Below are 11,450 nucleotides of genomic sequence, written 5' to 3' on the forward strand. Positions count from 1 at the left end.
TGGAGAATTCCTGCTTCACAGCAGCAGGTTGAGCCAAACATCCTCTAAATGTTCAGGGTCATCTTTGAGCACATCATTTCACTTTTCTTTCACCAGTTCACCACAGTTCTTCCAGCAGTCCACACTTTCTCTGCTCTCTTTTTCTCATCATCTTCTCCTTCTTTCCCATCGCCCGGCTTGCTACAGGTTTGCCTGCTGTCTAAAAGTAGCAGCAGCAGCAACCCAGACTGACAGCAGCTCATTGGCTAATTAGTATCACGTGTAGCCTGGTGACAGAAGCTTCGGAGGGCTTTACCGTATTAACAGGAGAAGCGCGGCGCAAGTGAAGTTAAACACTGTCATCGGACAACATGCAGTAATTTATATAGGTTTTAAATTAGGTTGGGTCCAGATCAGCCAGCAGGAGGGTCTGGATCTGGACCTCTGTCTGCTAATCTGTGACCTCTGCTCTATAGAATCCTCCATAGAACCACCTATTAGAACTTTAGGAACAAAAAATATTCCTGTTCCTGACAAACACAGTGCGAGTATCAAAGTAGGAAATGTATTTATGAAATAAATTAAGATAAAGTTGTAAGCGTGAAACCTTTTCATTGGAATTAATGCAAATTAAGCACAAGGTAAATGCGACTCCCTGGTGACAGAAAACTGCTCCCTGTGTAATATTGTTTGTATTTGGACTGCAGACGCTAAGAATAGCTTTGCTATCAGTATTATCAGTATTATTAAGGATGTTTACGTCCATCATCTCTGCAGTCGGGTCTAAAATGCAGCTTAGTTTCCACTCAACATTCATACTGTATTCTAAGCGCTATTGGAGACTTATCCCTCCTGGAATCAACATTGTTTGAGCTTTTTCACACATCTTGGACTATTGTTGAATAGTTTTCAGCTCTGCTGGGATTTCCAAATTCGCTGACCTCCATTGCTGGGGCTTGTTCACCTATTATGAACATCTACAGCATCGTACCACCATACGTTGTTATGGTAAATATACACAGAAAGGCCCTATTTACTAACAAGTTGGGGGAAAATATCAAAGTGTGAAACAACAATAACCAAAACGCAGCAGGAGGCGGCCATCTTTTCTGAAAAAATTGTACGCAGCCAGAGAGAGCTGCTGGCATACGTTTGAAAAACCGTATAATGAGACTCTGACCCTTTCAGTTAGAAAATAGGCCTGTGCTTAATGCTTTATAATAACATTAGTTGTGTAAAATCAGTGAAACGTTAAAGCAACTGTGTGTTTGTGTTCTAGGTTTACTCCAGGGCGAACGACAAAGAGCCCTGTGGATGGTGGCTGGCCAAGGTTCGCATGGTCAAAGGAGAGGTATGCCTGGATCCACTTTTCAAATAAAAATCAGTTTCTAACACCTCCCATCCTCCAATAAAATATATAATCAAGTTAAGGAAATATTTTTTAAAAAATTGGTTTTTTGATCTACTTTTTTTTCCAGATTTTTCCTGTCTGCTTAAAATGTGTTTCAGTAAAAACTACAAATTTATTTTTAGTTTAATTAATTTTATTATGACGGAACGTTGTGGTGGTGGCCTCTTTTTATAGGGATGTTCTTTATCAGCATGAACAGTTGGACTGTAAAATAATAGTTTTGTATCGATGCATCGATCCAACAGCCTACGATCCGATGCGTCGACACGTCCACAAGAGCATCTTATCTAACCTATTTTGCCCTCCAACCTCACTTCCTTAAGCCACTACCCTCTTTCCGCTTGCAGTATTCTTTGATGCAAGGCAGGATCAGAATCTATAACACAGACGCATTATTATTTTTCAGAGAATGAGGTTTTCTTAGGCCTAGGTGGAGTAAAACTTTTCTACTCCTGTTATTTGCTGTTGTTTCTCAAATAAAATGTATAACGATATTACAGCTTTCATTGATTTATTTCAAGTTTGAAACATTGTCTAGCTTGTAAGGTGAAGACAATTAACCACTTAATCGAATCGTATCATGGTGTAATCTTGAATATCGAAAATAATCAAGTTGTTGGGTCAGGAAATTGATACTGAATCGAATCACCATGATGAGTGTGATTTACACTCATCAACAGGGAAGCTGGTCAGAAAACAGGATGGAGCTGAATGAAGGTCCTTCCTGGTAAAAAAAACAAAAAACATGTGTGATGCTGACAGGAGGATTCACTTCGCTGCAGAACCAAGGCCCTAAAAATGCAGACGGATAAAAGCATGTCTGTGTTTCAGAGCAGCCCAGTTAAAGCTCAGATTATTGAGGGTATGATATTTATAACTCTGCTTCCCAGACACCGTCCATGCCATAACACGCAGACATTGCAGGGAAAGGTTGGTCTTTATGGCCGTAGCAAGAGATTTGTTTTAATTACAACAATAAAGTCATAATGATATGAGAATAGAGTCAAAGTTATTGGTCTCTGAGTTTAAAGTTGAAAATTATGGGAATAAAGTTATCTTATTACAAAAAGAAAAAAAAAATCCATTTTAAAGATTATTACCGGAATAAATGCAGAGGAATCGTAGCAATATTTAAGAAATGGAAACATTGCAATATTAGTTGTAACAGAATGAAGTTTGTTTTGTTACCAAAATAAAATGGTAACATTAATGTAATATTTTAAAAGTAAAATTAAGTGTACTTTGAATGTGTGCATTGAGGATTGAAAGACATGTTCTGCCTCCATTTATCTGTTTACTACAGTGTGTTAAATTCAGATTAATGTGGATTTAAATACATTTCAATTAGTAGAAAAAAATTGCAAGGGGGAATATAGAAAAAAGTCTAATCAACCAAAACTTACGGGACCCCCCCATGCAGTACCTCCGTGGACCCCCTAGGGGTCGCGGATCCCCTGTTGAAAACCTCCGTCACAGAGAGAGATGATTAAGACTTTATTCTTACAATATTGTGGCTTTATTCTTTAACAACTTCAGTTTTGTAATAAGAAAATGAAGTCATATTGTGGCTCTAACCCTCTGTCATACTGTTTTACAAATGTTCTGTTTATAACAATAATTTACTAGCTGATGTTTAAGTCCTAAACAAAATACAAACAAATACAGTAAAACACGTCTATAAGTCCTTGTGTGTCACTGTTTGTTTGAGCACAGTCTTAAGGCAGATTTATACTCAGAAACCAGGTTGTCTGCATAGATGTCGCAGTGAACCCAGATACAGCCCCGCCCCTTCCGCAGACACTCTGCTGCACCTCTCCAAAATTGTTGGTGGCCGCAGACAGGAGGTCTCTGATTGGTCAAATCTACATCCGGTCTAAACTATGCGTATTTCCTGTTTGGTACCTTACCGGCTTGTTTTGTTTGTATGACCGCCATTGTGGAAAACGACTCTTGAAGATGGACCAGCTAGAAGAGTGAGGTGCGGGAGATCACTGGGACCCTTTTTCCACCTGGATCCCCACTCTTTCATCCTCATGTCCATCCGTTGTTGCATCACCTTGCACCCACCCACCTCGGCGGTATCTGAACCCACAGCTAGTTCCTGATTGTCCCTCTTGTGTTGTGGCGTGGAATAACATAGCGCAGACGACGCTTCAATACTGGACATAAATCAAAAATATCTGCGACAAGCTCACTGTGACACACTGCTGCAGGATATAACCAGCCCTTTACTCTGGATGGTTTGTTCTCGTTAGCATGAGTAGCCTAAAGATGAGCTCAGTATGTCTGCTGTCTGGCAAATACGGACACAGATTAACAGAGGTTAATATAGTTTGTTATAGTCTATGTTTAACCCTCGTTTTTCTCTGTCCAACTTGTCTGTGATACAGCCGAAGTGAAGGAGTTTCTCCTCCAGCTTTGAGATGTAGATGAACAGCGGAGTCCACAATACACACATTTTAAACCAATCGCCTGTCGTTCATTTTTCCTTCCTTTCTCAATCTAAATATGCAGCGGGCTTGAAGATGCTTCGTCCCATCAGCCCTATTTTTAGACTTCCTGCTGTGTTTTTTGTTGTTTTTTTTTATAATTCTGCTTCTTCCGTTTCAGTTTTATGTGATCGAGTATGCTGCATGCGACGCCACGTTGAACGAGATCGTGACGCTGGAGCGGCTACGGCCAGTGAACCCTAATAAACCGGCCACCAAAAGCACCTTCATTAAGATCAGGCTGGATGTTCCTGAAGACCTGCGACAGATGTAAGGATCATCAACCTTTTAGTGTCTGTAGTTGTCAGCAGAAATTCTCTTGCTGGTCTGTGAGGAAAACTGAGTTTGTTCCTCCGTTTTTCCCAGGTGCTCCAAGGAGTCGGCGCACAAAGACTTTAAGAAGGCCATCAGAGCGTTCAGCGTCACCTTCGACTCTGAGAAGAAGCAGCTGGTCATCTTGGTACGTCAGCTGATTTTGATGTTCATTGATGCTTTTACATCTCATCCTGTGGAGTTAAATCCATTTGATTGCCGTTGCAGTCGGTGAACGAGGTCACGACGAAGAGGGCCGGTATGATGAGCGACATGCACTTCCGCAGCCTCCGCACCAAACTGTCGCTCATGATGCGCAACGAGGAGGCCAACAGGCAGCTGGAGGTATGACGCCCAACACACAGAGCTCTGTGGCAAACAGATCTTTTTGTTTTATTTAGATTTTATTTGATCAACCAGCACATTTGAGCATAACTATGAGGTGGAAGGACTCTGTGAAGTAGACATCTGATCTCACTTTACCTCAGCATCCCTTCTGTGAAAGAATCCTTTAGGTCTATGTGACCTGCTGGTCCTGCAGGTATAATTAAAATAAAACAAACAAACAGTCCCTTATATATGGGTGAATTATACTGGGGAATTGTCTGCAGGATGCATTCTATATCAGCATTAACTTTGGGCCGATTTTAAAAAGTGATGTTTAGTTTAATCTAGTTAATTCAGGAGAAAAGGTGGTGGACTGGTGATTAGGGTTGAGAATTGATAAGATATTCAAGATTCCGATTCCCTTATTGATTCTGTTATCGATTCTCGTCACAGTCATCTAAATCTATTGGAGAAGGCATCCATTAAATGAAAAAGCATTACTGTACAACGAAGGAGAACACATTAGCCCCACCTCCAACGGCAGACAGGAATGATTCCCAAACTGCTGGTGGTCAGAGTGTTTTCTACCCATTAAAAGAGCATCATTGCTGCAGTTGTGCAAAGCCGCAGGCCCCGCCCGCACCACTTGTGTATATATTTTATTGTGTTTACTTGTAATTGCGCATATTATATATTCATTTCTTGAGTATTTAGTAATGATAATGATTAAAAGCAGCTTGTCAGTATTTGGTGTCGTCACCCATCAGGCTTTTAGCTAGAAATATTTCATAGGGTGTAAACCTTGGTCTATCAAATCTTAGAGTTAGGGTTTGTGTGGTGTAGAGGGGTCAGGGGGTATCCTCCCCCAGAAAATGTTGAGATTCATTTAGTTCAGTTTATTTATATAGCACCAATTCCCCACCCATGTCATCTCAAGGCTCTTTACAGTTCACCAGATCATACAGTCAAATTGATTCAAAGTTTTCTATCTAAGGAAAACCAGTTGATTGCATCGACTCATTGACTCAAATACAATCCCTCACACTAAGCATGCTTGTAGAGACAGTGAAGAGGAAAAACTCAGTTTTAACAGTTAGAAACTTTCAGCAGAACCAGGCTCAGTGTGAGCGGCCATCTGCTGAGGCCGACTGGGGTTCAAGGAGACAGAAGCAGAGATACAGAAAGCAGCCTTAAAAGGCGGCTCCATCCAGGAAACACACAGCCAGGCAGACGAGCTCTGAGCCAGATCCGGATCCGGATCCACCTGCTGGCTAATCTGGACCCAGCCTGATTTAAAACATTTATAAATTACTGAATGTTGTGCAGTAATGACAGGATGTTTGGCTCAACCTGCTGCTGTGAAGCAGGATTCTCCACCATGAACAGAATCAAAAATAAATATGGATCCAGNATATTCATTTCTTGAGTATTTAGTAATGATAATGATTAAAAGCAGCTTGTCAGTATTTGATGTCGTCACCCATCAGGCTTTTAGCTAGAAATATTTCATAGGGTGTAAACCTTGGTCTATCAAATCTTAGAGTTAGGGTTTGTGTGGTGTAGAGGGGTCAGGGGGTATCCTCCCCCAGAAAATGTTGAGATTCATTTAGTTCAGTTTATTTATATAGCACCAATTCCCCACCCATGTCATCTCAAGGCTCTTTACAGTTCACCAGATCATACAGTCAAATTGATTCAAAGTTTTCTATCTAAGGAAAACCAGTTGATTGCATCGACTCATTGACTCTTCAGCAATCCCTCACACTAAGCATGCTTGTAGAGACAGTGAAGAGGAAAAACTCAGTTTTAACAGGAAGAAACCTCCAGCAGAACCAGGCTCAGTGTGAGCGGCCATCTGCTGAGGCCGACTGGGGTTCAAGGAGACAGAAGCAGAGATACAGAAAGCAGCTGTAAAAGGCGGCCCTGTCCAGGAAACACACAGCCAGGCAGACGAGCTCTGAGCCAGATCCGGATCCGGATCCACCTGCTGGCTAATCTGGACCCAGCCTGATTTAAAACATTTATAAATTACTGAATGTTGTGCAGTAATGACAGGATGTTTGGCTCAACCTGCTGCTGTGAAGCAGGATTCTCCACCATGAACAGAATCAAAAATAAATATGGATCCAGGCTCAAAATGAGCTCCTTGATATGTGCTTTAGAATGGCTTAGTCTCCATTCAAACCCAGGTTTAAAGCCTTGCAGGGCAGCATAAAGCCCACTGCCAACATTAAGACAGAAAAAAGAAAGAAAAACAGTTCAGGTGTTTTATAAAATATATGAATCAGGAAATTGTCTTTATACCAAACTGAACGATTGTTGTTCCCTACCTAAAAAAAAACACTCTAGATATTAAAATGGAAACATTTTCTTTCTTTCTTTTTTTTTTTGAACTTCATTTATTTCAATGTTAAATTCTTTTTAAAGTAACAGATTATAATAAAAAATGTCTCCAGACCTTTACATGTTGATGATTTCTTTTATCCAGACCCTGCTGATTTTAAAATGGTTACCCCTGCTGTAGATGATGACGTCCCATAAAGAACTTTAGTTTTATTGAAAGGAGGTTCTAATATAGGGGGCGATACTTCAGTGTTAAATTTATCCATGTTTCTGATAACCTTCATGTTCTACCTGATATTCATGCTCTTGGTGGTTTATCATGAAATTCTAATAAAATACACCAAAGGTTGTGGCTCCGACCTAAACTAGAAACGGATAAAGTTCTCCTTATCTTTTGTTTCTGTCACATTAGAGCTCCAGACAGCTGGCGTCTCGGTTTCATGAACAGTTTGCGGTTCGGGATGATCTAATGGGTCTGGCCATCGGGACTCATGGAGCCAACATTCAGCAAGCGCGTAAAGTTCCTGGAGTCACTAACATCGACCTGGATGAGGAGACCTGTACCTTCCACATATATGGGGAGGTAGGAGGGAACACCAAGCAGTGACCTCACTGTGATAAAAATTGATGCTAAAACTATTGACGTGTTTTTTTTCTGTCATCCCAGGACCAGGATGCTGTCCGAATAGCCAGGACTTACCTGGAGTTTTCCGAAGATGTCATCAAGGTTCCCCGGAACTTAGTCGGTGAGCATAGATCCATAGATAGTTAGTTTGACTCACTTGGATTCTCCACTGACTGGCTTCTCCCCGCCCCGTAGGAAAGGTGATCGGGAAGAACGGCAAGCTGATCCAGGAGGTGGTTGATAAATCTGGTGTGGTCAGAGTTCGAATCGAGCCGGAGAACGACAAAAAGCCCTCAGCGGCGGCGGCAGCAGATGAGGTCAGTGGTGAAGGCCGTCTAGAGGCAAAGAATTGGATTACGGAGCAGCTGAGGCTAGCAAACAGAATGCAGGTTAAGGTTCTCACAAAGAGAAATGTTGGACCTACATATAGGGAAGATTAGACTTCTTCATCTTCACACATCAAATGTCGCTTGGGTCTGGTGGCGAACCAGTTTTGCTGGTACGCTTCTGCACCGTCTGTCTGGAATTTCTAGGGACAAACAGCAGTTTCCCGCCAAAGCGCAAGGCGGAGCCTATTCGAGAACTCGCCAGAACGTTGGTGGATGGTTACGAGAACTTCGGCGGTGCCAGAGGGAGTGCTTATCTTCCAAAACAACAATGGCGCGTCTGCAAGATATCATGGCCACATAGATGGATCTAGAGTTGCTAGACATGGAAGAGTAACAGGTTCTGTTAATGGAGTTGGCAAAAAGACCAATTAACCTTTTGTCGTAGCTGTCCATTGTTTCTCGGTTTTTAAAAATGGTGTGCCCACACCGAATCGAGAAAGACAACCACACAGACAGCCAGAAAGGCATACCAAGGACCAATCAGAGCTGATTTTTGTCTGCGCACTTCTTCTTGAGGTCTGCTTGTGTTTGCAACCGTACGACGTGTAGTCAGGATTTTTTTGTGGTGCGTGACAACGGTTGCAGAAACTCTGCAGGGGGGGAGTGATCGCGCACAGAGACATATTTGATGGTTGCAGAGGCTATGTGTCAGAAGCATAGATTGGCCTTATGTTGTACAGTAGAACAGGGCTTTATGTGATTACCTTAGTAAAAGTTGAAAGCTTTGGTAAAACTATGGAAAAGATGAAAGCTAGTCGATGTCCTGGTTCCCCTTGATGGACGTATCTGCCTTAAATTCAATTGTTTTGTTGTTGTTTTTATCCATCTGTGCCACTTTGCTGTTTTTCTGTATTATCTGTTTTCCAGCAAGGACTAATAAAGGATTTTTCTGACCTATCCTAATGCAGGGTTCCAGCGGGTCCTTAAAAAGTCTTAAAAGGCATTGAATTCTAAAAAATAAAACTAAGGCCTTAATTGGTATTAAAATGTCTTAAATCAGTCTTTTGTAGGTCTTATTTTTTTTAAAACATCATAAATAAGATTATTTTTATTACGATTTATTTTTGTAATCTAAATAAAATGTTAAACTTGACAATTTTTTTTATTTTTTATTATTAAAACAAAAAAACGGCTCGCCATTATTGGTTCCGTCCCGATAGCGGACATTTGGGAGATGCACCATTAACTTTTTGTCTGGAAAATATGAGCAAGTGTAAATGTAATGAAAACTGGCTATCCAACCAAGAGTTTTCTCCATGCCTAAAACCAGTACCAGGGAACATACATGAGGCACAGTGACTTAGCACTGGTTATGTTGTGGCTTTAAAACTGATTTGTTTTGTTCCCCGCTAAAACAAAGTTTGTGAATTCAGTTAAATAATTGTTAAAATATATCTGTCATTTGTGTGTTTTTAGCTTTCTTTCTGTATGGGAAGCTTTTCAAAACTTGAAACATTAGTGCAGTGGTTTATGTTAAAATAAACCTTTGGGTTAAGTTGTCACAAGAGGGTTTTTCTTGTGTTTCTTGTGAATTTGGTCTTAAATTTTTATTTCAAGTGGTATTAAAAAGTATTGGATTTAACTTGCCTTATGCTGTAGGAACCCTGTAATGGATTTGTAGTTTTGTAAAACTGGATCTACTGCATTGAAATGATCAAATCAGATTTTCTTTGGCGATCAAAGTAGGAAAGCAGGGTAGATTGCTGCAAAGTCAGACTCTTTACTGCTCTAATTAGTCCTCCCATTACTTGTTTTAAGTCTCTACTTGCTTTCTAACTAAACAGGTTATTGGAGCAATTGGATCTCATTTATTTTTTCTAAAAGTGTACATAAGTCAAAAAGAATCCTAATTTATAAAACCAAGCAATTTCCTCTATGGATCACAGCTGAAGGTCAAAGTTTGCTCCCAAAGCTCCGCCCACTTCACCCTTCACTGGACATTGCATGGACCAATGTCACTGTTCATTTAAATGAGCGAATTGATCGATGCTATTTCATGGTAACCACTCGCAACCGAAGGGAAGAGAGCGAAAAGGTGTAGTTTAACCGAGGCAGAAATGGACGCCTTGTTGAGTGACGGATAAAAATGCATCATTAATATTAATACCAACCAATCCCATAATGGGGCCATAAATTAATTGCTAATATTTAAACAGCTAATGTTCCTACTTGCGCTTCTAGGATTTAAAAGATTTTCAGATCTTTTAAAGTTGCAGTAGTGCCACTAGGAGGCCCTGCAGGAACTGAGCGTATCAGCATCCTTCAGCTCTTTAAAGTCTGTGAAAGTGAAAATTTCTCTTGCATTTTTCTTCTGGGTTAGTTATACACAGATGTAGTTGTCGTATTTTTCAGCAGCAGCTCATGTTTTGATCCTCGTCTTTTGCAGGAAGGGGTGGACAGTGTGTGTTTCTACAGCGCCGGTGTAAAAACGTCTCCACCTTTTTGACTCATGCCCATTTTAGTCCCAGACCTCAGGATCTAATGAAAACTGTTTGATCTTTTTCAGGGAATGGTGCCATTTGTGTTTGTTGGGACCAAGGAAAGTATTTCCAACGCCACCGTGCTCCTGGACTATCACCTCAACTACCTTAAGGTTTGTGATTGAGCCTCTGCCTTCCAAAATCAATGCCAGTTTGTGCAGAAGGAGCGCTGAATTGTGTCCTGATGTGGACTTTAATGTCTTTTCTTGTGTCTGTGTCTGTAGGAGGTGGATCAGCTGCGCATGGAGCGCCTTCAGATTGACGAGCAGCTGAGACAGATAGGAGGGGGAGGCGGAGGAGGGGGAACGGGTCCCAGAAACCCCAAAGACAAATCCTATGTGTTTGATAATGGGATGGGGATGGGCAGAGGAGCAGGAGGAGGCGGAAAGCCCTACGCAGGAGGAAGAGGTGGACGAGGCCGGAGAGGTGGGGGGGCACCGTTCACGTCAGGTACGTCCGTCCCGTTTTTAACACTCCACTTTACCAAACTTCCTGGTTTAATGTCTGGATTCCAACTGAACAGGAACCAACTCAGAGGCTTCCAATGCTTCAGAGACGGAGTCCGATCACAGGGAGGAGCTGAGCGACTGGTCCCTGGCTCCCACTGAGGAGCTCGTAGGAGGCGGGTCCCTGCCCAGACGGACAGATGGGAGACGGCGAGGCGGGGGCGGAGGTCTGAGGGGGCGTGGAGGCAGGGGGAGAGGAGGGGGAGGATATAAAGGTGAGGAAGGATTAAACTAGAAGTGAATGAAATCAGGAGTCTCTTCAGTTTACCTCCATATATTTAGTTTTTCCAAAGTTTCCTATGAAATTAGCCTAATGATGACAGCTTCATTTTTACATTTACTCGCTATTACAGGATCTCTCCTCTTAAAAAAGTGTTTATTTCTGCGTTTCTTAGGTGATGACATGCAGTGGGGAGACCCGAGACCTCGACACGTCCGAGACTCTAAGCCGAGAGGCCAAGAAGAAACTCTACAGGTGAACACTGGAAACTATGAGTTCCAGAAATCTGTTGTAAAACATTTGCCTCTAATTTACTCTGATGGTCAAGTTTTTGACAGGAATTTGGAGTTAGCTTGTTTATTTACTGAT

At 41.6% G+C, this 11,450-nt stretch overlaps 1 protein-coding gene across 1 annotated transcript in view; it reads left to right on the plus strand.

Moving 5' to 3' along the window:
* The first annotated feature begins 1,261 nt into the window (after positions 1-1,261).
* fmr1 (fragile X mental retardation 1) overlaps positions 1,262-11,450 on the plus strand; it is a 16,186-nt gene continuing 5,997 nt past the window's right edge. Inside the window, exons 1-11 of the mRNA XM_015389142.1 lie at positions 1,262-1,330; positions 4,001-4,149; positions 4,246-4,339; positions 4,420-4,536; positions 7,274-7,444; positions 7,529-7,607; positions 7,682-7,803; positions 10,382-10,468; positions 10,580-10,805; positions 10,879-11,076; positions 11,257-11,336. Of these exons, the coding sequence (XP_015244628.1) occupies positions 1,316-1,330; positions 4,001-4,149; positions 4,246-4,339; positions 4,420-4,536; positions 7,274-7,444; positions 7,529-7,607; positions 7,682-7,803; positions 10,382-10,468; positions 10,580-10,805; positions 10,879-11,076; positions 11,257-11,336 (1,338 nt within the window). The 5' untranslated portion in view covers positions 1,262-1,315. The remainder of the gene's footprint in view (positions 1,331-4,000; positions 4,150-4,245; positions 4,340-4,419; positions 4,537-7,273; positions 7,445-7,528; positions 7,608-7,681; positions 7,804-10,381; positions 10,469-10,579; positions 10,806-10,878; positions 11,077-11,256; positions 11,337-11,450) is intronic.

The sequence above is a fragment of the Cyprinodon variegatus genome, unplaced genomic scaffold (genome assembly GCF_000732505.1).
Source record: "Cyprinodon variegatus isolate N-32 unplaced genomic scaffold, C_variegatus-1.0 Scaffold449, whole genome shotgun sequence".
NCBI lineage: Eukaryota > Metazoa > Chordata > Actinopteri > Cyprinodontiformes > Cyprinodontidae > Cyprinodon > Cyprinodon variegatus.